The 16,511-nt window shown below is 48.0% G+C and overlaps 1 protein-coding gene across 2 annotated transcripts in view; it reads right to left on the bottom strand.

The window, feature by feature from the left end:
* Nucleotides 1-59: 59 nt before the first annotated feature.
* SIN3A (SIN3 transcription regulator family member A) overlaps nucleotides 60-16,511 on the bottom strand; it is a 37,308-nt gene continuing 20,856 nt past the window's right edge. For both annotated transcript variants that reach the window (XM_032990430.2, XM_032990428.2), the window contains exons 11-21: nucleotides 14,750-14,960; nucleotides 12,493-12,609; nucleotides 11,556-11,794; nucleotides 10,166-10,349; nucleotides 9,410-9,983; nucleotides 8,729-8,898; nucleotides 7,457-7,630; nucleotides 6,527-6,619; nucleotides 6,101-6,195; nucleotides 5,341-5,548; nucleotides 60-2,880 (exon numbers count right to left, since the gene is read on the bottom strand). In XM_032990430.2, the coding sequence (XP_032846321.1) occupies nucleotides 2,650-2,880; nucleotides 5,341-5,548; nucleotides 6,101-6,195; nucleotides 6,527-6,619; nucleotides 7,457-7,630; nucleotides 8,729-8,898; nucleotides 9,410-9,983; nucleotides 10,166-10,349; nucleotides 11,556-11,794; nucleotides 12,493-12,609; nucleotides 14,750-14,960 (2,296 nt within the window). In that variant the 3' untranslated portion in view covers nucleotides 60-2,649. The remainder of the gene's footprint in view (nucleotides 2,881-5,340; nucleotides 5,549-6,100; nucleotides 6,196-6,526; nucleotides 6,620-7,456; nucleotides 7,631-8,728; nucleotides 8,899-9,409; nucleotides 9,984-10,165; nucleotides 10,350-11,555; nucleotides 11,795-12,492; nucleotides 12,610-14,749; nucleotides 14,961-16,511) is intronic.

Below are 16,511 nucleotides of genomic sequence, written 5' to 3'. Positions count from 1 at the left end.
AGCGCCCCAAAATTTCACTGTGTGTCGTCAGGAAAGAAGGAAGAATCCGTACGCAGTGATTAGCCCTGATATTTTAATGGAAATACTGCACTACAGTCAAGTTTACAACATTTGTATAGAAATCACATGGATTGTGGGCCGAGGATCACGTTACAGAATACAAAAAGCGAGTTCAAATAGAAAGAAAAAAAAAAAAAAAACCAAACCAAAAAAAAACCCAAACCAAACCTCTGCTATTGTACAGGCTGGGAGCAGAGCTGGGGTGCGGGACGGAGGGCGGGGGGCGCCGAAGGCAGCGTGTCCCGGGGGTCCACGCCAGCCCCCCTCGCGCTCGCTGACACCGGCTCCCGGGACAAGACACCCACCGAGCAGCAGCGGCTGTTCGCTTCCGAGCTGGTCAAGAGTCTAAATCACCCAAGATTTTCACTTCCAGATCACCTTGAGCATACAACAGGGGAATAAAAAATAAAAAAATAAAAAAATAAAAAAAAAAAGAGGGGGGGACGTGTTGGAAATAGAGAGCAAGGGAGTGCGCGTGAAACCTTTGAAATGGAAGAGGATGTGCCAGAGCCCCTTCCTGCCTGGTTACAGCGAGGGAGGAGAAACGAGACAGGGAATTTATTGCTGGCAAACTGTGAGTAATCCCCGCTGGGCTCTTCCCTGGCTTTCCCTCTCTCCATAGGAGGCTCCCGTTCACCATCTGCCTGCTGCACGGTGGCTGCCAATGAGTAGTGGTCCCCCTCCGGACCCGCTCCCCGGCCTCGCCGGTGCCGGGAGGAGACTGCCTGCTGGCTTGGGAAAAAAAAAAAAATAAATCCCTGGGAGAGGTTGATGGGACGACGGAGGCCGTTTTGGGTGCTTAGGACTGGCAGCATGGGTTTGTGCAAGGAAAGCTGCCTCCTTTGAGGAGGAGAGACAGTGCAGTTGTGTCTGTCGTGGCTTACGAAGTCCGTGCCGACTTCTCTTTTTTTTTTTTTTTAAAATCGGAATCTTCCCCCGTGTTTTAAATATCTGCCAGCGCTAAACTTCTATACTTAAAAAAATATATATCCCATATGCGGATTTCACTAGTGAAATGCACCGAGACCCGCCCCAGCCCCTCGCCCTTCTCTCGCACGCACGCACGCACACAAACACACACGCAGAGCAGCTCTATCAAATACTGGTTTGGTACTTCAGATGATGTTTTCTCCAATACTGAGAGGGAAAAATACATCAGCACAATCAACCCCAGCTAAATAGCTCAGCAACACTTCCCAAAAGCGAAGGTCCTTGGAGCCGGAAGACTAGGTGGATAAAAATTACCCACCAGGAAAAACAAAAATTAAAAATTTTAAAATTATATACTATATATTTATATATCTTAACAGGCTGCTTATACCTCGGTTGTGTTAACCGCCGAACGCACGCGCTGCCTCTGCTTTTTCCTCTCAGATTGTGAAACCATTCATACAAAATGGTCGGATGTGCCCCCCCTCCCCTTCCCCACCCCAAAAACTGCATGCTGCACGGTGCCTTTCAGACCAGGAACAGGGCTGTGGGTGAGCGAGTGTCTTCCTCCAGTTAAGAACAAAGACATTATTTTTATTTACAAAAAAAGGAGAAAAAAGTTTCCACACAAAAGCACTACAATGATAACTCCCTTTGGTAAAAAGTGTAATAAATGTCTCCGTCGGTCTGTCTGTCGGTACTAATTCTCAAGCCACCTGGTACTATGGTACACAAGAAGCTAGGTACAGTTATGCTAGCACATCAAGCATACTTCCTTTAATTAAAAAACAAAACAAAACAAAACGAAAACAAAAACCAACCAAAAAAAAAAAAAAACCCAAAATTGACAATTTGTACATTTATTTACAAAAAAGGAGGGGAACATGTTAAAATCGTGTTGTTCTCTGTTTTGTGTGTGTGTACGTACATGTGTGTGAAAAGCTGGTGCATGGCACTAGGAGAGACTAGTAAACAAGCAGGTACAAAAAAAAAAAAAAAAAAAAACAAACAAACAAAAAAAAAAGCAAAAACAAAAAACAAACCCCCAAAAAACTAAACAGTTCCACTGGCACTAGAAAGGACAGACCGATCTGCACGGGGTGAGTCCAGCCTGGGAGGGAGGAGAGGGAGGCGGGAGGAACCGGGGGCCCGCTCCGTGAGGTGGCTGGCGTGGGGCTGCCCCACGGCCCCGCAGGAGCCCGGCGGGCCGGCGGCGGCAGCGTGAAGGGAGGAGAATCCGGTCGCGACAGGCACCTGGGGATTTTGGGACACATCCAAGCGGTCCGGTCGTGGAGAGCCTCCGGTTCTCTTCCCTCGCCGCTCGGGGCCTCCGGGGAGTCAAAGCCTCCACACTGCTGGTGTGTACGAGCTCGTTGTGTTTCTCTGGGGTGGCTCAGTTCAGAGAAGGGTCCCTTCCCGCCCTCCGGGGACGCGTGCCGAAGTCCAGGGGCCGCTGGCCCACGGTCCCAGCGGGCGCCGGCGGAGATCCGCGTCCCTACGGGGAATCCCGCTGGTGACAGGTTGTACCAGCCACGCACTAGTCAAGTGGCCATGTTACGGAGACACACAGTGAGGGGGGAGAAAGGCATCTTCCTCCTTTCCTTGATGCGCGCACACACACACACATCTCCCGGGCTCTTCCCTCGCCCCGGGGGATTTTTACGGTGTCTTGAATATCGTGCCGTATTTGACGCGGTACTTGTTAATGCTCACAAAGTGCAGGGTCTCTGTGTCACAGGTGGTGGTGCAGGGCACCAAGCCCTCCAACCCTTCGCCCATTAGCCACTTGTTTGTCTCGGCTGCCATTTCGCGGGGCACGTGCTCCTTGGTCCATTTGTCCACCCAGGCCTGGAACCGCTGGTGCAGTCGCTTGCTCACTCTTTCGTGGGACTACAGAAATAGGAAGAGGTGTTAGAAAAAAAGGTGCTTTCGGCCCCCAAACTGCAGTGTTATGCAAAAAGCTCGGCTGCCGGTTGACGCAGCCGAGGGGATCAACAGCCAGAGGGAATTTGTAACGCGGACGCCGGCCCTTGCTAAAGACAGAGGAAAAGTTCTGATAAAGGGCCCCGGGTCTCCCCTCCAAAGCAAGTACAGTATCAAAATTTGAGTCAGAAATACCAAAAGGTTTATGCTCTTTGTTTAATACAGCAGCTCTCAGGCTGGGGACACCAAACATACCCCGCGGGAGCCCGAGAGCTGCACGGCCAGCACGGAGTCCCTTCTGCATTGCCCAAAAGATGCTGCCTCCTCCTCCTCCCCCTCAAGCAGCCAGGAGCAAAGGTGGACCCTGGAGCAGGCAAGCCCCGCTCTCCCCAGCCCTTGGGGTCTGCCTCCAGCCCGCCGTGGAGGGGCACAGCCCCAGGAGAGAGCAAGCTCAACACGCATGACACGTGTCGCGGGACCTAACTGCTATGGAAAATTAAGAACTGGGTCAGGTCTAGAAAGGCTTGAGAACCACTGGCTTAACAGAAGCAACAGGAGAGGAAAAAACTGTGTACACATTTTTGAGTAAGAGCGTCTGCTTAAGGAACATAAAATCCAGGACAGATGGTGTAAAAGCCATGGCTTGAAAGCCATGACTACAGTCATAATTGAAAACAGCAAATATAATTAAACCTCAGGATTAAAACCTATGTATTTTGTTTGTTTTGTTCTTCTCCCAAAGACTGACTGCTTCTCAGTGTTAACCGTTAAATCCAATAGATTTGTACTTCCATGTAGCTTCTGCAGCTCCTTTGGTGCACTTCCGTAGCCGAGGGGCTATGCTGCATGCTGTATATTTAACAGTTCAATAATATGACTTATATTCAGATTCTCTGTGAAAAGCACTAGCACATAGAATCCCGTTTATGAGATTATTTTTCCTTGAGGTTCGTGCCAGTTGAATGGGACAGATCGAATCCAATCAAAATCCTCCGTATCGGCATTTCAAAGAGTCACTACGGAAATAAAACACTCTCATCTGATGTGAATGCAAGTTTAACAAAATTACTTTACAACTAATGAAATAAAAGCAGTATTTGTGTTTCATCAGCAAGAAACAGATGGCAAGTAGTTGTTTTATAAGTCCAATACATGACTAAAACAGAGCTGTGAAGGATGAGCTTCTTGGGTACCTCTGCTTTTAGTTGTTTAAGTCAGTGGCTTTTGTGTGAATCTGGCAGGTTTCACTTTCTTTTACATTCTAAGCAACGGCATTCTGCTTAATGTTGTGTTTTAAATAGTTTGCAACAAAATTATAGTGAAGCATTTCAAACCTTGAGTCTAAATAGCCAGACTAGAACTGGATTTTGTTGTTAAAGCTCCCTGTTTTTCTCTGTTGGATGGAAATACCCCTGTGGGATGAGAAAAGTAACCGAGTGTCAAAGTGTTCAGAAGACCAAATCAGCTTTTTCCAACTGAATCCTCCTGAATTTCGCCAATCTGGAGTCACAGGCTGTTTTCATCTTGAATAGATCCCAACCTTTACAGCTCAAGAAGAGCTGGAACTTCCTTCCCCTCCTGCATCTCCGCTCCCCTGCCTCCCCCACCTATCCCAGTCACCTCCTCCTTCCCTTGCTCCCACAGTTACTTTTCGGCACAGAGAACTGAAAGCAAATTTGACTAACTTCAAAAAGTCAAATTCCAACTTAAATTAGCAATCACAAGCATTGACTGCTAGATGTGAGATGTCACAGACCCTTGGGTCCAGGGCTGCCAAGCCCTAGAAAAATATGTATGGGGATTTTTCTGTATCAGTGACCTCACTGCTCCCATCCCTGCCACAAAACCAGATTTTCTGGAGCTGCTGCCACGTGCTGGCTGCACCCTGCCCTGCGGGAGCGACCCGAGGACTCCTGCTCTCCGTGACTGGGGTCACGAAACGATGAGGGACTGGTACCCAGAGGAATCCAGGGGGACAGAAGGCATCTGATGTTCTGCACTCTGATTCCTCTTTTGGGGAAGGCCTGGAAGAACAGGCACTCTCACATGTCACCACAAGAACGTGCAGAAGGTCAGGTCTTCCCTACAACAGGGGGACCACCACCCATGGGAAGCACCTCCTGGAAGGAATCTGAGAGCTTACAGTCAACACCACTGTCCTACCATAATAAAACTCTCTGGAAAGAAGGGAGGAGAGGTGGGAGGATGATGAGAGTTAGAGGTGGTACAGATTACACCTTAGGAACATTCAGAAGGCCTCGGGAGGACAAAACAGTGTACCATCCTGCTGGCAACACCAAGACTGCTACATGTTACCGATCGGGATCCCCAAGGATGTTTTATCTTGAGACTCCCCAGCTGCCCTTTGGGAGCAGGGGGTCCCGGGAAGCGCCAGCTGCCCACCCCAGTCCTTCCGCTTGCTCCTACCTGCTGAGCTCGCAGCAGAGCGGTCCTCCTGTACATGTAATCCTCCGATTTGATCACGTACACCATCTTATAGGAGTTCAGTTTGAATTTACACTCCAGCTTGTCCAAGCTCTCCACGTTCTCCATGGACTTCTTACTGTTTCCCTCCTTCCCTTCCTTCTCCTGCTGCTCCCGACCACGCTGACACTTACGGATCCGCCTCAGATTCCTGCAAACCAGAGAACCCCTCTTGGAATTATGCTCACCCTTTAGCACTACCAGGCTGGAGGTAGCTGGTGGATCTGTGCTGGCCACTCAAAAGCCTGGAAAACAGCTTGAAGAACAACTGTCCGGTGCAGTCATTCAGGCTCAGACCCGTAAGACGAGTCGGCCCACTGGGTTTATCTTATTTCTGAAATCATGGCTATTGTGCTGTCAACTCCATGCTCACGGAAATCTTTGATGTAGCACCTGCTGTTTTCAGGTAGAAGGTTACCGTAAGCCAAGGAAGGACTGCCAAAAAAAGAAAACAAACCCAATCTGGCGAGTCACCAGCCCCCGCTCTCTCCCCCACCCGTGGACCACGCCGTCTCTCAGTCACTGGAGAGCAGGAGCCTGGGGTGGACCCCGCGGGCTTTTAGGGTGAATGGCAGCACCGTACCTCTACCCCACGCTGCCAGGGTAACGGCTTCTGCCGTGGCATCGAAATAGAGGTGAGAGTGACCGCCCAGCACTGATACAGCCCGCCGGGTAGGGTTCACAGCACAGCCTGGCCACTCACCTCGGCAGGAAGACGGGCTTCTGGGCCAGGTGCTCCCGGAGCTCGGGGGAGGTAGAGTCGGAGTTGACGTACCGCTCCACGTAGTCCGACCAGCGCTGGAAGCGAGCACAGAGCACAGATCAGCCACTGCCTTCCCACCAAACAACATGGGATGGTTAAGGAGGCTAAGCTGGAAGTTACATGGATGAGCACAAGGTCAGTTTTGAAGGCTCCGTGCATCTTGTCCCCAAAAAGGCAAGTACAACATTTCTCCATATGGTTTTGATGGTTTTCAAATACAAAATAAAACAAGAAGGATTTGCCTACTCACGTCACTGAAAGCTTTACGGTGTGTCCTTGATGTTTCAACAACAACAGTCAACTGGACACCTTCATCCAGTGCACCCTCAACCATCACAGATAGCTCTCTGGACAAGCTGCTCTTACCTCTGCTTCTACAGGGTCATCAGAGTTCTCCTCTTCCGTGTCCAGCAGTTCAATGGTTAACTGAACTTGACCTCTGCTCTGAATGAACATCAGCTATAAAGAAAAGGCAGAAAGGACTTCAGTAAGAGGTTTCAAATAGAAAAAACACAATCTCATTGGGGCAAAGAGAGAATGAAGCAAGTTGGCATATTTTTAAGGGAAAAAAATCTGTGCTCCCCACATGCCTGAGAGCAAAGGGAAAGCACTAGCTAAATTGCACAACCTTTGAGGAACAGAAAAATTGTAAAGCTTTTTGAAAAACTCTCTTTTTGTTGTTGTTTCTGGAGTGGTGCAGGTTCCTCTTGAGCCCCCCCAAATAAGTTTGAGGACAAAGGAAGAGCGATTATACATGCAGGCTTTTATCCAAAGTACTTTACTTACTCAGAAAGGTCCCTGACCACTTCCTGCATCTCAGGCGACGGAAGTATGGATCTGACTAGCACAGTGCACCAGGTTTGTTTAGCAATGTATGCAGTCAGCAATGATTTAATGCCCGGTCAGTATTAACAGATCTCCTCAGAGTCAATCAAGATCGAGATGCAAGAGAAATGGGAGAGTTTGAGCTAACGTATTAAAACTGGTCACAGCAAAGCAGTCGGTGTGATACAACCCAAAGGTGTTGTGAAGCACAAGGAATATTCATTGCTGTTCCAGGAAATACATTTCTCCTTGAAACCTCATTTCTGAAGGGCTCTTACAGAAGCATTCACCTGTGTGCCAAAAGCTGGGGACATACCTCCCTTTCAACTTTAAGAGCTACAGAAAATCCTCAGCGCTCCCGGGTGCCTAAACAAGGCTCCCTTTTTTAAAGGACTGGTGCCTCTCCCTTCTTAAAAGGCATCTCCCTCACTGCTTGCTGCTTTTACGCCGCGGTTCTCAGCCTGGCCTTACCTTGAAGCAGTTCTCCTCCGACATGAGCTGCTCGGCTTTGCGCTGGTACGTGGCCTCCAGAAGAGCACGAGAAGACTGGGAAGCGAGAAGACCTCCTGTTGCTCCGTTGTTGTTCTCTGACAGGTAGAGGTCTGTCACCTGCACGCAGATCTCATCGCTCACTATGTGCTGGAGCTGCAAAAAGGAAGAACACAGGGTAGGTGTTTGTCAGGGAGCCTGCTGCAGGCCCATCAGCCCAGAAAGAAACAAAAATGTAACCGTGGGTTTAAGCCCAAGCCAAAAAAAAAAAAAAGGAGGGCTGAAAAAGCATGACTTTAAGGCTGTGTTTTCAGTAACTTCTACCAGTTGCACGTGATCTCTGCTGCTATGTAAAAAAAAAAAAAACAAACCCATAGTATCTTTAAAAAAAAAATTAGCAGGTGGCAAAGTGCAGCTACTCAGAGAAAAACTATGGGCAGGGAACATCCTGGTCAGCAGCAGGGGAGGAAGGGGTAGAGCACCGTGACATAGTATATCTCCTCCTTAGCAAGGGGCTGCTGTTGTGTCTGAGGAGAGGGGTGGGAGATTTAGTATCAAAATCCTTATTTTGTACAAGTTTAAAAATCAAAAGTCGCTCAGCTGTCTTTTGAATTCAGTTAATCTCTGGACTGAAGTAAAGGGCTTCTGAAAAGCAGCTCTACCCGTCTGAAAGAGGAAAAGCCTTTCAAGCCATTTCACTTCCAGCCCCTTGTGTCTGTTTTTGAAAAAGGCACATGAGGAATTTTTCCCTTGGTCACACATTCTTCCTACCAGCCCAATAAAAGGACTAGAGTTTAACAGCCAAAATGAGCTACTCAAACAGCCAGATAAAGGAGACAAAGCTTTTTAGAAAAGGCATGCCCTGCTCCTACAGCACTGGTGAAAAGGAAAGAGATTATTTAAATGTCATTTAATTCTTTTTCAAAGTTAAAGCAAGATTAGCTCTGGAGATGCTTTGAAGTTGAATACTTATACCCTAAAACTTCTGTAAAACAAAGGGAGAACTCTGTATGCACAGAGAAGATATTCTCAAAAATTTAAATACATCAGAAGTTATTTTTTATCATGTCTCTTTACGTAAGTGTTTGAGCTGGCTTAAAAAAACACCCAGAATTTACCTGGTTATCCCTGAAACTACCCATTTAGGCATACACACTCCCCCTCCACCGTGGGCCTGGGCTCTTACTGCAGCAAACCAGCCGGCTACTTTCCCCACCCCAGACTACCCGCCCCCCAGCCTTTGCTGGCAGTCACCTGTCGAACAATGCTCTGGATCAGCTTGTCCATGGTAAAGGCGATGTAGGCGTGAATGGTGAACATTTCACGCAAGGAGTCCTCGTACTGCGACGAGTCCATGTTCCCATCCAGGAGATTGCGCACCATGTCCAGGAAGGCCGGGTAATAATCCTCAACATCGATGTCCACTGCAGCAAGAGAGAATGGGAGAGATGAACACGCCACCCCGGGAAGGGCTGCTCGGAGTGTTGGTCCTCCAACTACCCATTCAGGCTGAAGAGTTGCTGGAATAGGCTTAAATTTGTCTTTTATAGACATTTAAACGAGTCCTTTTAAGGCCACGGGTACTTTCATAATCTCTTGTTTTCTAGCTCTAGCCTCCTCCGTGAGATTTTTATTTCTCAGGGATCTTTTGGAAAGCTTTCAGTTAGGGAACTCAAAGATACTTCAGATACGCAAGTGTAAAATGAAAGCTCTTAAGAAATAACTGCTGCATATTACCGTTCTGCTATTTGAGTCCCACGTACCCCACACCTTCCCATCTCCTCCCTCAATTCAGTGCTGCCCAGCGATAAAGGAGATTCCCCCCTTGTTAAAGGGTCACTGCTCTAGCACGCCTGCAGACACCAAACAAGCTCTGTTGACATGCTAAGAATAGGAGCATCTTTCCTCCCCAGCCTCCCACCAGAAGTCACTCACTAGGCTCCTTCAGTCGCAGCTGGATGGCAGGACTGTCGCTCTTGTCTCGCTTTATGCCCAGCACTTCCCTCTCCCACTCCCTTTCCCGCGTCTCCTCTTCGATCTGCCGCTCGGCCTGGGTGCAGATCCTCAGCAGCCGCAAGCACAGGATCTGATGCAGCCGCATGAATATGTACCAGTTGCTGTTCACGTAGAAGAGATTGTAGACCTCATCCATGCCCCGCAGCTTCTGGGCTGTCGTGTTGTTGAACATCAGCTTGGTTTTGGGAGGACTGCCCCCAACACCATTGTGCTTTTTTGCAGCCCCAGTAGCTTCGTCCACATCCATTTCCTCTTCCTCCTCCTCTTCCACATCCGAGAGTTCACCTCGCTGAGCAAACAGCAGGTCTGGAATGAAGTGATACATGATCTGCTTGATTTTGTACTTGTCCTCTTTCTGGATCCCCGTCTGCCGCTTCACATGGTGGATGATGAGAGAGGCAGCGTCTTCCAGGATCTGCTTGTCTTCATAGGCTAGCGATAGGTGTGGGCCTGTGGGGACTCCAGCATTGTCTTCTGAAGCCTGCTCTTGCCTCTACAAATGAGCAACACAGCACAAAAATTAGTCCCCAAAACCTCTCTCCACCCAAGACCTTTCAAAAAGCTCTGACTGTGGTGCAGGCTTCTTCTCTCATCAAGCGGTGAGGAATGGGAACTGAAACTGCACTTGCAAAGTACATAAGCTTGAGGGAAGGAAACTATTGGTGACCATCTTACCTCATCATAGATGCTTTCAATCTCATTGAGGAGACTCTTTGACCTCAGGACCTTGGTATCGTTCTGCTTGAAGTTGATGCCCTGGTGGTCCAAGGATTTCAGGTAATACTTCTCATTCTGCTCTCGCCAGACTTTATTAAATCCTCTCTGGGCTTCTCGCCACTCCTCCTCTTTCATCTTTAACCTTGGATCAAGAAAACAAGGGTGAGCTAAGAGGTCTTCTCTGAACGTATCAGGAAAACCTAGGCCCATGGTTCCTGGCCAGTGTTGAGAAGAGCTGAACTCCTGATGAAACGGCACAAATGAAAGCCATCCCACAGAACGGAGCTTTACAGGAGGAGCACTTTGCACATGCTCTTCTGAAGAAACCCTTCTGGGTTTCTTCCATGTCTAAGTAACGCCACTCAAGAACATAGCAGCTTGAAGGCTTGTGCTTCTCGCCGCAGCATGCCAGAGTAACTAGAGGGCTTAGTGTCCCTCTCGCCCCGCTGTCCGCAGCAGAGAGAGGGGCTGAAGGGATGGGAGAGCCGCAAGAGCTGGCCCAGGTCTCTCAGAAATCCCCAGGAAAGTCGTGCACCTCCAGCTGCTGAAAAGAGACAGCTTAGTTTGGATGATTAACAAAGTTATCACCTTGCAGCATGGACACCTGAGCTTCCTGGGAACGGCCTCCTGAACCTCGACTCAGTACCTCAAGCGAAACACCCCTGATGCAGCTCAAGACCCTGTTCACAGGAAGAGTGTTCTTGCAGCAGGGTGGGGAAACGGAGACCTTGCAGGTATCCTGGGCGAGGTTGTCAGCCCCAGCTCTCGGAGCCCTGAGAGGCAGGACCAGCAGTCCCACAGAAATGAGAAAGTGGCCAGGGAAGAGTATCTCCTGCTTACGCAACTCTTCGAGCTTCCCCAAGGAGTTGCAACATCCACTCCCTTTTTTTTGACCGAGGAAGGGGAGGTTGACAATGGAAACCGGACTGGGAATCTGAGGGTAGCACAGCCACCGCAATCTGAGCCCACAGTCACGTACAGCCGCGGGATTTGGCAAGCGATCAAATTTAGCCCTGGAACAATCCACACAGTACAGCCAGTTTCCTCACGTTACACACGATGCTGACACCAGGGAAGAAACAAGGTTTAAGAGGAGACAACAAAAGCTCTACATCCCTCCATCTGAGCTGTAAGGTTTTTGCTTCAGAAGGGTAATTCCCTCTTTCTAGGCGATTACTATGAGATACAGCAACTGACCAGAACATAAAATGCACTTCTTAATTTAGAGCCTTGTGGAGGTCACACCCCTCAGAGGCAGAAATTAGCTACTTTTACGTAAATTTGTATCACGTATGGTGCATTACCCTTCGGTAGAGCCCCCGGGGCAGGGTGCTAGAGCAGTCAGTACCTTTTCAGTACAATGGGAACAGCCACAGATGGGTTCTTCCGAAGTCCATCAATGATGTCGGCTGCTTTGTCAGCATATATCCTCTGGAGAGCCTTGCGGTGGATCACCTCTGAAGTGCCACCCAGAGTGTTGTCCAGCCGGAATTTGGCCTGCTCCTCGGCAGACAAGCGCGAGAGTTTCTTTTGGATTGCCTCAAGGACGCGGATCGTTGCCAGGTTGGTCTCCAAGACAACATCCAGCTGAAGCGAACAGTGCATTAGCCGTCGTTGAACAGACAAAACATGATACTTAACAGAGGCTAACATTTAAGTGACATGAAACAAGAAGCCGTGCATGTTTAACAAGGTGTACTCGAGCAGTGGTTTCCATGTTCGGCTGCTCTAAAATAATCCAATTATATTTTATCTGCTACCTGGATTATACCGCGTAAGAATTTAAAACTTACAAGAACGATACCATTCAGAAATTACATTTTCCACCTGGGAATAGAACACAATTGACAGTTACTCTACAAAAGGACATGCTGAATCTGAGCGTATTCAGGTAATTGCCAAGCTAACTTCCATTTCAAGTCAAGATGTCAATCATTTAACATCCTGAACATATCGCTTTTCAGATTATTACAGGGGAATGCATGTTCTCGTGCGCTACGTGGGCAGTAAGAACAGAAAAGATGCATTGATTATATGCTGGCCATTGAACAGTTTCATCTGGAGCAGTGTGAACGAAGAGCTCTGCACAAAAAGTGAAGGGCAGGGGGGGAGCTCGGAGCCACCACTTCTTGCATTAAGGGAACACAAGCTTTTATGCAAAAAACAGGTGACAGGCACACAGTAAAACCAGATTCTTAGCAGTAGTATTAAAGGTATATCAAGATCGTTAACTGTTCACAGAACCCCAAGCTTTCTGAGACATGAATCAAGGGAAAACAATTTACCTCAAAACGCTCATCCTCACACCTGTAGATGTGCTCTTCATATTGCGTCTTCTTGGAGCTCACGAATGTGGAATCTTCGGACCAGGACGGGAAGGAGACCCAGGTGTCATTCAATACCTTTGAGAGAGACCCGGGGGGAGACAAGAGTCACAGTCAGTCTTTGAGGGAGTCACACTCATCCGGCTCTGAGCCCAGTCTTCTGATGGAAGAATGTAATTTCCCAGCTGGAAAAACTGTGTGCCCCTTCCAAAGCCCAGCATTCAGGGGGCAACCCCAAACAGCCAGAATCCAAACGTCCAGGCAGTCTGAAAAATTCATTAGCTGGACCTGTGAGAAAAAACTTGCAAGGGAAGAAAAAAAGAAAGGGGAAAGGAGCTTTTCCGTTACTTTGGATTAGTCAACTGCAACCAGCTGGTTCATCAGGCGTGTGATTCACCATCGACAACACCAGGTGGTCATCACAGCAAACATGACTGTTAGACAGTACGTGGTTTCCACCTCCAAATAAGGCTAATTGGGAATATAAATCCCTACCCCAGCAACACCTTTCCTGACAAAGCAGCTGAGCACCTGCAGCTTTCACCACCTCCAAAACAGGAACAGAACATGCAAAAAAGCCCCGAAGAAGCCAAAGGCAAAGAAACAAGGATTTTGGCAGGCAGTCTGGAAAGTCAGGCCCAATTTTCATAAACCCAAAGCCTGAACAACTGAGTCATTAGATTCTCACAGGAAGAAAAGTTTGTAACTGTATCACGAGACACTTGAGAGACACATCAGGACGTAGATTAAAAAGTTGCAACTGTCTTTTGCCCAGGTTATTTTCACTATCTTGCCACCACTTCGGCTGAACACTTCTCACCACTGCTGACTGCATGACTCTGTCACCCACGTTTGTCCTCCTCATCTCTCAAGGAGCGTAAGTACACAAAAGCCCATGATGCTCCCAAGCAGCAATCTCCTCCCTGTCTGTTGAAGGTGCCACTGCTGACTGCAGTCACCCAGGGAAGGGACTTCTGGGGCTCTCCCCTCCTCCAGTGAATGCTCTTAAGCAGCATGTTTATTAACTGGCCTTCAGCAAGAGTCTTGCTCACTCACCTCCAAAACATTACCTTTAACACCAGTGAGGGAACAGGATCAGCCAGTACCATTCCCACTTTGATCCAAAGGTCATTACAACATATTAAAGGACGCAATGAGTACATCTGATCCTGCAGGACTTTGCTGAGAGACCAGCTTTGACTCTTAACCAAGAAGGCTGGTTCCCTGTAGGGAGCCAATTTCCTGAAGCAGTGCACCATTTCTCAAGACAAGAGGTCATCTTAGCATTTCAGGTAGAAAGAGAGAAGCGTGTGAGGGATACGTAGGAGAATCTGTCTATAGTAAATGTGATATTCTTTTGAAGCTGGACTAGAGACAACTCTGAAAGCAGACTAAGTGGAAATTTGGTTTAAAAAGTCGCAATAATCTTGAATTACCTAATACTTTGTAAAAGATCTCCAAGATCACATTAAGACCATACAAAAAACTAGTTGTGTCATTTCCTACTTAGAACGTTTAAGTCTGTAATCTTAATGTTCTTTTCACAGCTTATACTATGTATAACATCATATATATCTAATGCTCCTACATTTTATTTAAGTTAAACATCACAACTATTCAGGGTTTTTTTTGGTTTTTTTTTTGTTTTTTTTCCAGCTGCTCCCCAATGCTTCCTGTAGCCCTTTCACAAGCACCACAGAAGAGCTGACGCCGACCACCAAAGCCACGTGGCTATCGTAACTCCCAGCCAGCTTCCAGCCTAACCCATTCCTAGACTCACGCCTCACCCTGCGCAACAGCCTCTGGACACGATCCAGACGTTTGCAGGAGTGCCAAGTGCTCACCCGCCACAAGGAACACCTCGGGGTGTGCTCAGCCCGGGCTCTGACACATACCCTGGTGATTCCCAGCCAGGATGGTTTGCCCGCACACGCCTGGGTGCGGGAGCAGCGCGGCTCAGTGCTGCATCAGTGCAAACCAGGCAGCTGCCCGGCCCCAGCTCCATGCCCAGCGCCAGCTCTGGGGTGCAGGCAGCAGCACAACTCTGCTGCACGAGAGCAGACGTGCCCTAACATCCCTGGGAGCCTTTTCAGCATAGTGCAGGGAGGCAAAATAAATTCCCCATCCCGTTCTGTTCTGCTCGTCTCTGCTCCATCCCTCTGAGAAGGCTGGGAATAGCTTCCCTCTATCATGCAATTCCCACCCGAGAGCCTCTTACCTCTTTACACAGCGGAGTCCGCCCCGTGCACTTGGGTTGCTGGTAGCTCTTGGGTAAGGCTCGGTAGCTGGAGCCCAGTCTTTTACAGGAGGCATAGTCAATCTCCATGGCAATCCCCTCGGTAGCCCGTTCCTTCGGATACGTCTCCATGTGAACAGACTCTTTATATCCCAGAAAGTTTTTAAACCAAGTGAACAATTCTGGGAATTTCCTAAAAAATAAAATTAATGAAGTGAAAAACTGGCCACGTAGAAATCAAACAGCGCTGAGCTGTGATGCTGAGGCTAGAATTGATTGCTACACAGACAGGTTTCGTCCAAGACGACCCTCTCATTTACCAGTCTGGTGAGAGGACCCTCTCTGCTCAATCCCACTTCCACAGAGCCTGACCAAAACTGTTTGTTTCTTTGCTGATGAGGCGGTGGATTGCCCTCTTGGGGCAACTAGGGTGCTTTAGGATTACCTCCTCATACTGACAGGGATACTCAGGCAACCACCCATATATCCTCCACAAGCCTCGTGGGTACAGTCCCTGGGAGACAAGGGACAAGCAAGGAAGAGCAGCCAAAGCTTTCACTGCAGAGGCAGCACTCATTGCAGGGTCACATCTGGGTCTCCCAAACTATCCCGGTAGCGAACCCAAGCCAGATTCCTAGTTGTTTGCTAATGGTCTTAACCTTAAAAGAGGCCTTTCCCTTCCAAAAGCAGCAAGACGAAACTGAAAAGCAATTCTCTAACTACACAGCAAAAGGTTTCGGTGCTGAGCAATCGCTTCAACCAGTGCTGACTCCCCAGACTGGCACAAATCGTGAAGAAGCCTTTGCCTGCGAGGCCCAAGTTCGCCTGCTTGTGTAGAGAAAAGTTTTCTGAAGAATTTATTAGACTAAAGTACTGCATCTCTTCAACTCCTCTTATCTCCTGAAAAGCTCCAACAATATGAGGAATTGAACCTGTTACTGAGGCTAATTGAATCACTGCTCATTTATTGCTTTTTCATTACATGAGAGAAGATAATGTCCAACTCCAGAGTAAAACTGTATTTTACCTTTCCCAATACAGATATTCACCCTTACAGCTAGGAGCACAGACAGTAGATGGGAGAAATCCAGAATTTTTTGTCGAATATTTCACCTTTCCTAGCTAAAAGTAGCATCCTGCTGATGCCTGCCTAATTCCAGTGGAGCTACGGAGAGAGTGGCAGCTCCTTGGGGCAGTTTCTGTGCACAGCAGCTAGTGTAATGGGGTCCTGAACCCAATTTACGTTGCTATTGCCTTCTCCCTTGGAACCAGGAACTCAATTCAGGGGAAGAAGAAACATTAATCTTGCTGCCCAAAGTTGATGAGAAGATATTGGTTGATTTTAGCTCATTAATACAGAGTTGTTCTGTACACTACTGCCAATTACAGAAGTCATAATTCATATTTAAACTGTAGTATTCCTTATCATTTTTGGCTTCATGACAGAATTCAGCTGGTTTTTTGCCTTTTAGAAATTTTAGTGAGTTTTTATCAGCGCTTTTTTTTTAGGGGGCATTTCCTATGTAATTAGACAGTCAATCTTTTCTCAAATGAAATAATCTGCGATTCCAGAGCAAGAGACTGCAATAACAGGCTAAATAATTCTGTTTGCTCTTCTGAAAAAGGAAGAAACACAGCAAGCAGCACTGCTCTTGAATGCTGCCTGCCTGCCAATACATAGCTAGGAATCCCTCTCACCTCCTCTTGGATGGTGAATAGAAAAGGGCAGTGCAGAAGAGCGTGA

Source organism: Tyto alba, unplaced genomic scaffold (assembly GCF_018691265.1).
Source record: "Tyto alba isolate M040663 unplaced genomic scaffold, T.alba_DEE_v4.0 Super-Scaffold_41, whole genome shotgun sequence".
Classification (NCBI taxonomy): domain Eukaryota; kingdom Metazoa; phylum Chordata; class Aves; order Strigiformes; family Tytonidae; genus Tyto; species Tyto alba.
This window is presented reverse-complemented; position numbering and strand designations above follow the sequence as displayed.